The 14898-nt window shown below is 41.8% G+C and overlaps 1 protein-coding gene across 1 annotated transcript in view; it reads right to left on the reverse strand.

Moving 5' to 3' along the window:
• Nucleotides 1-14898, reverse strand: part of nwd2 (NACHT and WD repeat domain containing 2) — a 52261-nt gene that overhangs the window by 27254 nt on the left and 10109 nt on the right. The window contains exon 2 of the mRNA XM_008283443.1: nucleotides 10304-10392. Coding sequence (XP_008281665.1) covers nucleotides 10304-10392 — 89 coding nt within the window. The remainder of the gene's footprint in view (nucleotides 1-10303; nucleotides 10393-14898) is intronic.

The raw sequence follows: 14898 nt of genomic DNA on the forward strand, positions 1-14898 counted from the left end.
GGGACGGATTTTGACGTTAATGTTCGATATCCTAATTCTACGCCGCTAATCGCAGCAGCAAGAGGTCGAATTTTACTTCTCGAAGCTAACAGAGTTGATTCAGGTTGTCGATAACGAGTGCTGAGAGGAAATTTCCTATGCTTGCCTTGGAGGAAAATCAAGCCCTGATGCGCCGGGTTAATTATGGCAAAGTGTTTATGATGTTGCAGCTCAATCATATCAAGTTAAGGTCAAGAGCCAGTCGAAAACACAAGGTAATGAGATCAACAGCAGAAGAAGGGGGAGGGCCTTTTTTTGTGGTACAAGAGTAACAGGAACTATAAGGCAACCTCAAATGTTTTAAATGGCTGTCGAACAGAGCGTTGGAGTGACGTTCCTAATGGTTTGTCTTCTTAATTGCGCCAGATGGAAGCGATGAGAGCTCAATGAAACAAGGCACAGCTCCTCAAACTAATAAGTAAACCCAAAAGAAGCCTTGTTGACCACCATGATGCAACATTAATATTATATTCTTAAAACCTGCCATCGTCCTCTACAGGAAGGCTCAGAGAACAAACTTAAACCATAATAAAGTTAAAAGACGTAAAATGAAATTGTTCTCCCTTCTGCTAATACTGCCTGCGGGACAATCAATCTTTATACTTAGACTGTGCAGTCAGGATGCCTGGCAGCTATTATATTTCTTCTTAAAATGAATGGGAACCCACATATGCTGTGAGTAGAGGCATAAATAAGCTTCTTCCTCGTCCTTCTCTTCCCTTCCGTTCTACCCTACAGCCCAATCAATGTGGACACTTCTACAGACACCACAACCGCTCTGTGAGAACGTAAGCATTTTCAGATGAATGAAAGTGTTTATATCCCGGGGCATACAGGCTGCTTTGCATTTTAACTAAGCAGAAACCTGACAGGATACACTCCGCAAGTCAACTCTAATGGTGTAAACACAGCGTTCGCACTTGGGGGACCAGTTGCTCTGAGTACATTCATTTCTCTAATCGGAGAAACATTGCCTGCAGTGTATCACTGCGCTGTAGCTCTTCTCAGACATGGGATGTGTAACATTGCTGGCTTCATCAGTCTGTTAAGGTGACAGCACTACACCTACAAAGACAGCCACCATACATGTGTGATTATTTGTATGACCCTATAGCCGTGGCCCAAACGTTTTGACACAAATGCCGCCTCAGTTTTTATGATGGCAATTTGCATTTACCCCAAAATGTTACGACCAGTAATCAGATGAAGTGCAATCAATTGCAAAGTCCCTCTTTGCCATGAAGTAGAAGTTTTCCACTACATTTCAGCCCTGCCACAAAAGGACCAGCTGACATCAAGGCACTAATTCTCTCGAGAGTGTTGAGGAGGACGAGGCTGGAGATCAATCTGTCATGATGACTGAGTCAGAATAACAACCTGGGACTTATAAAAGGAGGGTGGTGCTTGAAATCATTGTTCTTCCTCTGTTGACCACACATGTTGTCGCCATTGCTTTGCACAAAAATGGGTTTCAGGGGCTAGGGTATTGCAGCGAGATCAACCATTTAGCGGATCATCAAGAACTTCAAGGGAGAGAGGTTCAATTGTTGTGAAAAAGGCTTCAGGGCACCCAAGAAAGTCCAACAATCATCTCTGAAAGTTGATTCAGCTGCGGGATCGGGGTGCCACCAATGCAGAGCTTGCTCAGTAATGACTTTGGGAAGATTGCTTGATGTCGAGAAGCCACTTCCCTCCAGGAAAAACATCAGGGAGAAGACTGATATTCTGCAAACGGTGCAGGGATTGGACCGCAGAGGACTGGGGTAAAGTCATTTTCTCTCATGAACCCCCCTTTCTGATTGTTTTGGGCATCCACAAATAAGCTTGTCTGGAGAAGAACAGGTAAGGGCAACCATCAGGCCTGTGTCATCCCACCAGTGAAGCATCCTGAGACCATTCATGTGCGAGTTGCTTTTCAAACAGGGGTTGCTCGCAAGTTTGCCGAAGAACACAGCCATGAATGGAACCAAAACATCCTCTGAGAACAACTTCTGCCAACCATCCAAGAACACTTTTTAAACACAACAATGTAGATTCTAAAGAAATTGAAGCTTATAAAGTTTCCTGACAGAAGAGTAGTTCGAGGATTGTTGGAAAGTTTGCAAGCGACTGCAGGCAGATCAGACTTGTGCTAAAAGTGATGCAGAAATGTTGCTTAGTCCTGCCTGGTGAGATTGCAACTTTTACAGAAAAGTTACCACGGTGGGTAAAAGAACATCGGGCTCAACTTGCTCGAGGGTGAAAAGTGTCGATCAATAAGTGTAGGTGTTACTAGGAGACCAACGTGAATAGCATTAAGATTCTTAAAATTTCTTAAACATGTCTAAAAATTTAGACTGAGGTCTGTTTCAACATATTTAGTTGCTTTTAACTTTCACAGAAATGTGTTTTTGATGGATCTCGCTGATAACAAATAAACAGACAGGAGTGAAAATACAAACATCATGGTGGACGTAATGACGGATGAATAGCTCCCCAGTGGGTTATATAAATAGGCAATAATTGAAGCCTTAGATGTGTTTCATATTAGGTCCTTTTTGACTGTCAGTATCATTCCTGAGGCAGCAGTTGGCATGTTGATGCATTTCTGTCGAGACTGAAGAGGAAAAAAAAAACCCGGCAGCGAATAGAGACAGTGGCCTACTGCCAACAAGCGGAAAAAGAGAAGAATGAGAAACGCGAAACGAGAAAATATGGCAGCCAGGTAAACAGATGGGGGACCAGCGGATAAATTGGGTTCGTGCCACATTTCATGCTTTGAATTGTTTCACTTCTAAAGTCTGAAGATGCAACAAACAAAAAGACAAAAGATGAAATATCTCCTGGTAAATTTGTTTTGTCAGGAAACACGACTTCCAAATATGTAGTCACCAGAGAAAACCGTTTTATCCAATGTTTCACACAAAAGGCAGCTAAAAAAATTTAATTAGCAGCTTTTACATTTTAAGTGGGTGACATATTCTAAGAGCACCGCATCTTTTTCCGACAAAGCCAAATTGACAGGCGCCCCCCTTTATAAAAAGCAAGCATAATAGAATACATGAATAGGCTTTTTTTTTTTTTAATCATCGTGAAATGTCGTCTCACCCCTCATCTCGTCTCCCGTCGTGCCGCGAGATGTAAAAAGCCGCCTGAGTGACAGCCGCTGTACAGATCTGCGCAGCTGTGGCCAGATAACTTTTATTAAGAGTTGCGCGAGTAAGGGACGGCAGGTTTGGGCGACCCGCAGAGGTCCGACCACGTTATTAAAAGGCATTCCGAGATTCAGTTTAACTCTTGTGGGGAGGAAGTGATTGTATTGTAAGATGGTTTAGGAAATACAAGATGGGTGAGGATAGATGAGATACTGACATTCCCACAATAAAAACCAGACTAGGGAGCAAATCCGTGGGCTAAATCCGCGTCGTAGGAGGAACCAGTCGATAAATCTGGCGTACGATCCCCTGCAATAACGCTGGAGTGTGAAAAAAATGTACTTATTAACTGCTTCTGGATATAAATACGTCTGGCAAATCCAGCAGCATTTCGTCTGTCTAAACATTCGCAATACTTCTCCGTATTACTCAAATGAAAACAGCCCCACAAACTATAGCATCGGAAACCAGTGCCCCTCTGAAAACCAGTTTCACTAAACTTTCATGTATTGTGGTGGGATTTACTGCACAGCTGTTTGGATTGAATGGAATTGGTGTCAACAAAGCTGGAAAAACAGAGTAATCTAGAAATCCAGAAGCTTTCACTTTTTCATAAATTCAACCCTCTTTTACCTGTCAATCACCTAAACCGGCTTATTGAGCTGCGATGTTATCACATGTTGCAATAATAGCCTTTTCATTATTATCTCTCTCGTCTGCAAAAATGACAACGGATTAAGGCCAAACAGATAAAAAATCTGCACCGATAGGGTTTATTTTTGTGGAAATCAATAATTACTGATCACCTTTAATGAAAAACAACCAAAAGAAAGAAGGTTTAATTAGAATTGAACCACTCTGGCTTATTTATCAAGGTAGTAATTTAAATGTAAACACAAATATACTTAAAGAGATAAATAAGAATCTCGAGGGAAGGAGCTCTGTTATCAAGGGTTACGATCGGTGTCGTGACCTCCACCTCTGCTTAGCTGCCAGCTCTCCTGGATGTTTGTTCCTCCCTAATCAGTGGTTGAATCCGGTGTGTTTGTGCTTCAATCAGCAGATTGTGGACACCTGCAGCGGGGAGTGGCTCACATTGTTCTCCTCCTGCCATAAGAGAAGGGCTCCGATCCACATTTGACGCCAGACCTAACCCAGTTGGTTCACTCTGGCTAGTCTCTGTTCTGTGATTCTGATTGTAACACTGCCTCTATCTAACCTCTCTGCTGCCATTCTCCACCTGAACTACCTCCACCTGGACTCAGCCTCTCTCCATTCACCACAGCAACCTCCGCTGATCCACGACATTCATTCCCCCTCTGCTCCCATTCCTCCCCACCGCTCTCCCCTCGTGTTTCTATAGCGTGCATTAGTTTCAATAGTGTTTGTTCTGGTCTGCCTGCTCCACTAACTTTCCTATCCCTGTGGTACGAGGTTCAGATTTACCTGCTTCTATTTAGTCCTTATTGCTGTGTTTCACCTATCGCCATTTTTGTAGTTTTCCTGGGTTCATTCCAATTTCCTGCTGTAGTTCTGTTCAGTGGCATTTCCTGTTACGTCAATAAATTATTTGATTTATAATTGGCCGTCGTATCTTCTCTGTCTGCACCTGAATCTTTATGAGCCAAGAAGGGTGCTTTTTTATTTATTTTTTGCTTTTTTTCCAACCAAACTTTGCATTTTTTTCCATAGCGATAATGCATTTAAGTGAAACCATCGAAAATTCAACTGAACAATTTTCTTATCGTTATTGATAGATGGTTCAGACTCCTGAACAATCTCAAACCATGACTGATCACTGCTGTTCAATGTACACAACATGACACCAGCTAACACGTGTCACCAGGCACTGTGCACTTTAAATGTATGTATATCTGCTGCTACATGTAAACAGACAATATGCACCTTAGTGTCTGTCTTTTTATTTTTTATCTATATTATTGTTTTGTTCTTTATATCTCTATATATAGATGTTCTTCTATCTGATACATATATTAATACCAAGCAGAAAACCTATGAATATTAGCAGTATATAGGATAGAAATATAAATCGGCCTCTGCATGATTTTCCAGCAGGTTTCCCCACAAGGACATTGCATATGCTAATATAATGCAAAAGAAATGCATGGATTTGCTAATTTACAATCAGAAATGAGCGAATTCTGAAAAGTAGAGACTAGTAACTACTACACATTAGAGGTCGACTTTCTTTTTCCCAGTTCAAAATCGACTAATGACCAATCCGCTATAATGTATGCATGAATGAATATTCATAGAAAGACACCTTCGTCTTTTTGCATAAACTTAATTAGAGCCTATTTAAAACGTGGTGGTCAGCCTAAAGAGAAAATAGAGTAGTGGTATGATAGGCCGCCAACGAACAAGCAGTAATGTGTGTAATTTGATCCTGGAAATAACTGTTCAGTCTGTCAAAAAACACACGTTGGTCCTGAGATGATTAGAACGCAGCTCTGTCATCTCTGTTTGGGTGTTAGATCTGAGATAGGCAGCCATACGAGGGGACTTAATTAGGTTTAAACACAAGCTCAGATTAGTGATGTGAACAAAGGGGTGATAACCAACTATCGCCCAATAAATAAAACCACAAGCATGAAATCCAGCGATTAATGTCTGACCAATGACACCACACGGATGTTTAGCTTCCGCCGAATGAAGCCGTGTTAGACCGTACCAAACCGGCAGTAATCTAGCGTGGTTACAGAAACCTCGTCTGACCCTGATCCTTCATGCATCTCTGGCATTACTCCACCGTTACCGCTCAAGTGGGTTTTAAAAAAAAAAAGCATACAAATGAGTGATGAAAGACAGAAAAGGCAGAAAACGTGGGGATAAAAAATGGGATCAAGGAGCCTGACTGAATGAGGACGCGGCCCCTCTCGGCCTCTGGGCTGGATTTGCGTGCCCTATCCCTCCCATTTCCATCTCCTCCGATCCTTCTCCATCCCCTTTTTTTTAAAAGCGAACGTTCTGGATGGAAACTGAGTCAAGTGATGAGGGACCGGGGAGAATTGGGTTTCATCAGGCTTGGCATATGTGTGTCAGCGTGCGCCAGCGGATGTGTGCGAGAGACCAAGTGTGTGAGAGAGAGAAAGGAGGCGGGATCGCACATAAATTACAAATCAAAGCCAAAAAAAAAATGTCACTAGAAAAAAGAAAAAAGAATCTACTCGCAAAAACGGCGTACGTGGGAAAATCGTGGCTGGTTCGGCACGTGAAATGATTCATAAAACGCACTAAATTCCAGTAATTTCAGCAGAGGTGCCCGATTCTCGCGTGGTGTGGGTGCCGATGAGGAGTTGGAAGGATGAGGAGGAGGAGGAGGATGGAGAGCAGTGTAAGTGAGTCATAGTATTAACTCCCAGGCCTTCTGCATAATCATTCCAGCTCATGCTTCATCACGGCGAGCTGAATCACCAGACAGGCACGTGGCCACGGATGCCGGAGCCAAAAAAACGTCTCTGCCTGAATTTACTTCGATTATCTTCCGTGTTTGTCTCTCCTTGCGCCTGAGAGACGCCTTAGTCTTTTTTATTTTTTTTTGTCCGATCGCCGCAGCTTTGACCCTTTGACTCTGATGCTTGGGATACGTTCAGACTGACTCCATTCATGTAGGCTGACTCATCTGGCTGTAGGTGGAGGATGTATACGAGATATGCTTCATTCAAGTTTGAGAAGTGGAATGAAATTGACTTTGGTTTCCAGGTACAATGCTTTGAATGAAAAGAACTGTGTTGCATTCAGTGACTGTGCTGCTCTGCTCATGAAAGCATGTTGATGAATATTTGCGAGAGACTGAGCTGAATAATAACTGAGGTTTTGGCATCGGCAAAAACTTTTGAATTGAAGCCACTTGTTTTCTCTGTTAGGCCTTTTGATGTGACGTTGTGATGCTTGGACTGGGATTGTAAATAAATGCTTCACTCGAGACAGCGATGTGGGGAAATGCAGTCGTCCCGCCAGCAATTTAAAAGGCAAGTTGTCTTTAAAAAAAAAAAGCCAAAATCACACCATTAATTTATTAAAAATCCAAAAAATCTGCGAATAATCAAATTTCCGACAGTCCTTGAACTACACCTCTGTGACCTGCCATTCCAAAATTGACCAAATCAAACCTTAAAATCCTGATATTTAATCAATATTACTTTATTCCGCATGTCTTATTTAAAATTTTGACAAAAACATTTTGCTCTAACAAGATTCTGTAAAAGGCTGCAAGGTTTGCATCCCGGTGGAGTTTGCATGTTCTCCCCGTGCAGCGTGGGTTCTCTCCGGGTTCTCCGGCTTCCTCGAACACAGTCCAAAAACATGTTGAGGTTCATTGGTGATTCTAAATTGTCCGTAGGTGTGAATGTGAGTGTGCTTGGTTGTCTGTCTCTAAGTGTAGCCCTGTGATAGACTGGTGACCTGTCCAGGGTGTCCCCTACCTTCACCTTAAATCAGCTGGGATAGACTCCAGCCCCCCACGACCCTAGTGAGGACTAAGCGGCGTATAGATAATGGATGGATGGATGTTTGGACCAGGATCGTAAATAAATGCTTCACTGTGCCAGCAATTTGAAAGGCAAACTGTCTATTATCGTGTCAGAAACTGTAATAAAAAAACGAAAAAACCTGCAAATTATCAAATTTCCGACAGTCCTTGAACTGCACCTCTGTGACCTGCCATTCGAAACTTGACCAAATCTAACCTCAAAATCCTGATATCTAGTCAAAATGACTTTATTCTGCATTTCTTATGTAAAACTTTGACAAAAACAATTTGCTCTAACAAGCTTCTGTAAAAACAACAACCGGTGAAGCCGTGAGTAACTCAGCGGTGACCAACGCTCATGACTGATGATTTATCATTATGACAGGATTTACGCAATTCTGACATTGTTTTGCTGCAGAAATAAGGACATTTATGAGTTTCTTCTACTTCTACAAATGGTTGTGGTGCTACCAGAGAACTCCTCGAGGTTCAGATGATGAGGGAAAAGTGAGAAAATCTGCTTTTGCATGACAAAGATTGTAAAAACTTCCAGTCATAAGTTGTTCTTCTAACATTCAAATTGTGTGTGAAACAAGAACTATTTCTCTTTTCTGTCATTTAAACAACCCTTCTTCAAAACATAATCCAACTCCTTCAATAAAACCACTTTAAAGAAAAAATAATAATAATTCAGTCTGTCTTCCATTAACATTCATAATCAGACAACTTTGTATTCTAACACATGCACATATTTGCACTTCCTGCATCGCCACCCATAGATTCACACACTCTATTGATCCCACGGAGGGCGATTCATTTGCAGCTTACCCGGTCCATGCGCGTAAAATTCAAGGAAGGCAGTTACATGTGAGAGGCAGCGGATCAATACATGTGAGCCAGCACGAGCAGCAGAGAAACACTTGTCGTAGTTTATATGAATAATAAGCAAATAAATGTGTGAGTTTAAAAGGATATAACAATCGTTGTGTCGGGGTTTAACAGCCTGATAGCAGTTTATCCTCCCACAGGGTGGATTATAATCATATTTACTGTACATACATGACCACGGAAGATGTGCAATGCCAATTATTTTGACAGATCTGAAATAGGATTCTTTTCATTTCTTTTCTCCTGAAACAAATAGCATAAATACAATGACTTTCGCTGGCATGTATGCTCCTGTATGTCTGGAAAATCACGATTTGTAGAGCCACAACGCTTCATTTATAATGGCGTGTCGTGACACATTTTACTTTTATCAAATAACTGCGGCTCCTGTGATTTGGATGCCACACTTGATTTTGGTAATATTTCAATTAGCTGTGTTGTCCCAGGGGCTGCACGTTGGCTCGGTGGTAAGCACCGTTGCCTCGCAGCAAGAAGGTCGCTGGTTCACGTCCCGGTGAGGACACTCGGGATCTTTCTGTGTGGAGTTTGCATGTTCTCCCCGTGCAGCCTGGGTTCTCTCCGGCTTCCTCCCACAAGTCCAAAACCATGTTGAGGTTAATTGGTGTTTGTATAGTGTTTGCCCGCTGTCATTTCAGTGATTTTGTATCTGTAATTTGCACGGTGTCCCAGTGGCTAGCACTGTTGCCTCACAACTACAAGATCCCTGGTTCCTGTCCCAGTTAGGACGATCTTTCAGTGTGGCAGTTCTCCCCATGCAACCTGGGTTCGCTCCGGGTTCCTACCAGAAATATAGGTGTGAATGTGAGTGTGCTTGGTTGTCTGTCTCTATCTGTAGTCCACTGCCTTCGCCCTAAGTCAGCTGGGATAGACTCCAGTCCCCCATAACCCTAGTGAGGATTAGGGTGTATAGATGATGGATGGATGTCTTGTCCAAACGTAAAATGAGTGTTTTTTTTTACTTTAACGATTCCCATTTTTAACCAAAAAACCCCCACAAAGGTCATCATTCCTTACTTGGTTGTTTGTGTTCTTACTGCATGTCTTTGTAACTCCAACACTGACTTAAAATCCGATCAAAACCCAACCGTGACAATCGTGCATATAGGGGAGGTTCTCTAAACACCACTGTGTTAAGTCTTGTTCCAAAACCTTTGAATGCGCCTGGAGCCGTTTGTGATCCGAGCGCTCTTAGCGTGAAATGAGAATTAGATGCCGACACCCCGCTGACTACAGTTTTCTGCAACAATTCGGGGGTCGCGAGTCCCCTCATCGGAAACAAATCTCCACAAATCCTTCCAGGAACAATCTGTGGCAGAGATCTCCCGCTGACTTGAGGGCTCTCCTGGATTTGTTAAACAAACAAAACCTCTGATAGCGATCTTTCCGTGCGCGCCGACGACGATTTGCAATTCAAATGATCTCGATCGGTGGACACCACGGGGAGAATGCGGCGGTTTCTCCGATGACAACAAAGGGAAAGCCCTCGCATCACGCTGCCTTATCCGCGGCTCGATTCGTGCCAGCCTTCGCCGATGGAAGCCTTATCTCTGCTGGCCTTCTGTCCGCTTAAAGGGACAGGGACCACTGCATGCAGGTCTTTCGGCAGGGGGGTGGGGGGCCTTCCAGCACTGTACAGCTGTGTAAGCCACGATGTTGATTTGGAGGCACTTAACAGTCAGTACTGGCTTTGGAAGTCACGGTTGGATTGCAGCACAGAAATGAAAGTTACCTGGAATTCAATGCCGTAGTTCTCCCTGCAGAAGTCTCGTAGTTTGGGGTAGACGTGCTCTTTCAGTGCGTTCCTCTCCGCCTCTGTGTCTGGAAACATAAGACAAAGCAAATGTTCAAGCATTCTGCAAACACTAATAAAACTTTAAATAGCCACTTGTATCGGAGCAGGAGAAATCTGCATGGCATCCTCAATGAAAGATTAAAACCTACTGTTTTGGTGAGAGATGTTAAATTTTATAGCAGTTACGTAGCTAGTAGGAATTAAGTGTTGATGCAGAGCTGAGAGTCGAACATTAGCTTAGCTTAGCATTAAGAAGGGGAGGAGTTAAAAATTCTGCCCACTTCCTATAGCCTGACAAATATGGGCTTTTCGATACGATAATTTGCATTTAAAATATTAGCTAAGCATTAATTTTCTGTTTTTTTGGTCCATGTTGCGTCCAATTAAATGACTGTGAAGGACTTTTTAAGTGGGAAAAATGAACCACTCTTAGAATGGTGACACCTTTTCAAAACATGTCTTTGACCTTTTCGGTCTTCAAATTTTATCATTTATCAGCCGACCTATGTGCAGATAAGCGTATGTCAGCAATTACCTAACAGCTAGATCGATCCTATAGCGCCCCACAGGGAAGCTTGTCTTCACATTTAGGATTTAGATCGACAACAAATGTGATCAACTTGGGGTTTGTCAAGCAATAAAATATAGGAGAAAGACAGTAGGTTTAAGTTTAACACAACAGCTACGATCAAATGGGTGATTTTGTTCGATAAAAGTAGACATAAAATCTGACAATAAATGCTTCACACACAGTCTTAAAACGCAGTGAAATCAGATGGCAGAAGGGATTAATTCAGTTTACACTTCCTAAACCTTCCACCTGATCATTTAGAATATTCTCTGCCTCCCGGATAAACCACAGGTTTTTCATTTTCAGTTTGAGACGATCTTTTAAATAAGACGTGCGAGCTTCGACTTCACCTGTTGAACTCTTATTGCCGTCTGAAGCTTTTCACACCGGCACTTCTGTGTGCAAACAGAAATGCAACAACAATAATTTGTGGTCCTAGGTGGTGGTATGTGTTTTTTTTTATATTTTTTTCTTTATGCTAAGCTAGGCTAATTGCTAACCACGCACCACAGCTTTGACCTTCGCATTCATTGAAAGGCAGCTATGTCTTTTCTGAAAACAGATCTCCTCCACGCCGACAAAAACAGAAGAGAAAAGCTATTCATCGGTGTAGATTCTGAGTCATCGGGGTCGCGGTAATCCAAAGAGCTTGGGTAAAAAAGGAACTGGACTTTTTAGTTCTTCAAGATATTTCACCTCCCATCCAAGAGGCTTCTTCAGTTCCAAAGAAGCCTCCTGGATTGGAGGTGAAATGTCTCAAGGATTTAAAAAAGAGAAGTCCAGTTGCTTTTTACTGAAGCTCTTAGGAATAGAGATACAAAATAAAGCAAAAAAAATCAGACTTTTAAATGGAAAATTTTCTCAAAACTGTTTCTGCATTCAGGCTGTAGAGTTTAATACCCTGAAGCCCCAAGCAGGTCCTGGGCTTTTATTTTTCATTTCTCCCTGAAATTTAAAGTCCTGCACCTCCACAGAAACTTGTATTTTGTGCTGTATAAAAAAAATATTATAATGCCATAAATCATAATAAAGAAAATATTAAACTTGCAATCTTCTTGGATAATTTATTTTATAGAAATTTGAAAAAATTAATAAAATTAATATGTAAAACTATTTTCCAAGTACCTACAGGTGTTATATTAAATAATATATAATAAATAAATAATATAATAAATAAATAAATGTGACTCTCCGACTATTTACTATTTAATTTCTGATTGGTTTCCATCCTTGTCTCCTATTTACAGCTCGAAAAGTTTCTGATTTGTAGTCATGTGACTTTTTTTTGCCACAGCTGAGCACAAAGTTTTGGTTTTTTTTGTTATTTTTTTTACGGAATCTGATTAGCATAGCATAGCAATAGCATTTTGGGGGTAAAATATTAGATTAAACATGTAGAATTAAGTGATTTTGATTAAATATCACAATTCTAAGCTTAGACTCCTGCTGAAAAGTAGAAAATCCACTAATTATTTCTGTTTCAGTGTCTGGCTCTGATGCATCGTGTCATTTTGGAAATTATATTTTTTTATCTATTTGGTTATTTTTCTTTTTCAAACTGCATTCCTTTCAAATCTCTGAGTGGATGTTTGAGATCCAGGGCTACATTTATTTATGTTTTCCAGAGCAACAGCGGGATTTCTCAAATTCCTGAACGCACCAAAACACAGGAAGCCCATCATCACTCTGTTCTTCTAAATCCCAAATGACATGTCGGCAACGTCTCACATTCATTTGATTATTAGTTTAATTTAACTATTTTCCCAACACACCAAACAGCCACTTCATCTGTAAAATGTAAGAACGGAGTAAAATGTTCAAGGTGAAATGTTTAAATTCCTTCTGTTTGACCAAAAATCCTAAATATTCAAGAATAAATGCATCTGTTTACCCAACTAGTCACTCACTAAACCTGTAATAGCATTTAAAACTATATCAGTATTAGTGTGTGGGTGTCATTTTTTAACATGCACCTCTTCCTACACCTATAACAATGTGATTACCTAGAAGAGCCACACACACACACACACACACACACACTGTTGAAGAATGTGGGATTATCCAGCATCACAAAGGCAGTGATCATATTGGACAGTTGGAGTGTCACAGAGTGAGTGCCCACGGCTTGTTGTTGTGTCCCACTTTCTTCCCTCCTCTCGTTTTTCGCCGTCTTCCAAATGGTTACTGTAATGTACTCCGACAGGCCCGGTCTCCTTCCTCCCTCTCTCTCTCTCTCCCTTTCTGAAGGGTGTGGACGGGGCAGTTAAAAACAGAATATGCCCGACAGAGAGGCCCTCGTGCGACCGACTTATACACGTCGCGGCGGACGGCGCGCCAACAGCCCCTCAGCCGCTAACCGTGTCGTACGCAGCGTGAGCGGAGGGGGGCCCTGCAAATTTAGTCTGACGTAGCGATCTGTCGTCTATCTTTAGTAAGGCTTTGGGCCGTGACCGTGCGTGTATCCGCCCACAGCTTCTCCAGCACAAAAAAATAAATAACGGAAATTAAATGAACGGCAGCTGATGGATTAAATGTTGCAGTGACACAGGGGGCAACGCAACTGCAAAAACATTTACAGAACATTTAGATTCTCTGTGTGTTTTTTGGGAAGTACTAAAAGCCAGGAAAGAAGCCCAATCCGGAGCTGCATCTTGCTCCACTCTGTCTGGATGTGACCTGACAGACTACACTGTGTTGTTTGTATTGTGCTGATAACAGCGAGATGCCTCTCGCCCCTCTTTCTCTCTCTCTCTTTTTTTTTTCTTTTTTTGTGCGATGATGATGAGTTATGGCAGCCTGACGTATGTGTGTCTGTTGTCTGCACACCCCCGTGCAAAAGGAACAAAGAGCGGATCCTACATTCGCCTGCTTTCTCGATGTGTGCGCGTCCCTCCCTCCAATTTTCCAATCTGTTTATTTCAATAGTGCGGACCAATCTATCTTCCCTTTCAGATATGTTCTGTCAGCTCTCTTTATTTTCTTTCTCACTTCCTCTTTCTTTTTTTTCTCCCTCATCCTTTCGGGGGAACTAATGGGCAGTCAATTCAGCAGAGAGATGCTGCCAAATGTCTCTGATGCTTTCTTTCTCTTTAGTCTTTCCTCGCTATTTTTAGACTAAAATGTAAAAAAAAAAAAAAAAAAAAGTCCATCAGGAGTTCCTAGAGTCCAACATGACGCCTTCAGGAAGCTTGTTTAAACGACAGTCTTGTTTCGTATCATTTTAAAATGATAGAGAAACTTTTGAGAAGCTGTGTCGCGAATGTGCATCAAAAAAAAAGTAAAATCAAAAGCATCACATCAGAATAATGTGACTTATTTACCCTGTAAAGCCTGAACCATGACATAATTGTGAGAAAATTCAATAAAAAAAAAAAAAACTAGAGCGTTTATTGAACCTTCTGACAAATTAAAAAAAAAATTAAATCGCAATTTTCATATGAGCTTTCATTTGTATCACTTTCTTCTACATTGTTGGCTCATGGATCACTGATCTATGGTGGATTATCCGTTGACTGAATGTGCCTGATTGTATACATCAGGGGAAAAAATGTCACACTGATGATGTGAAGTAATCAGATATGATACACTTGGTGCTAATATGCAGCTCGTCTGACCAAATTCTCAGTGCCGATGTTACTTTCATAAGGACGAAAGCACTACATCAGTAATTTTCAAGGATGAATCTGTTATTTTTGGCGGGAACAACCCACTACCTGGCTGCAGGGTGGATCGGTAGTTCGCACCGTTGCCTCGCAGCAAGAAGGTCACCCGGGATCTTTCTGCGTGGAGTTTGCATGTTCTCCCCGTGCAGCGTGTTCTCCGGCTTCCTCCCAAAAGCATGTTGAGGTTAATTGGTGATTCTAAATTGTCCGTAGACGTGAATGTGAGTGTGCTTGGTTGTCTGTCTCTAAGTGTGGCCTTGTGATAGACTGGTGACCTGTCCAGGGTGTCCCCTGCCTTC

Source organism: Stegastes partitus, unplaced genomic scaffold (assembly GCF_000690725.1).
Source record: "Stegastes partitus isolate 25-593 unplaced genomic scaffold, Stegastes_partitus-1.0.2 Scaffold312, whole genome shotgun sequence".
NCBI lineage: Eukaryota > Metazoa > Chordata > Actinopteri > Pomacentridae > Stegastes > Stegastes partitus.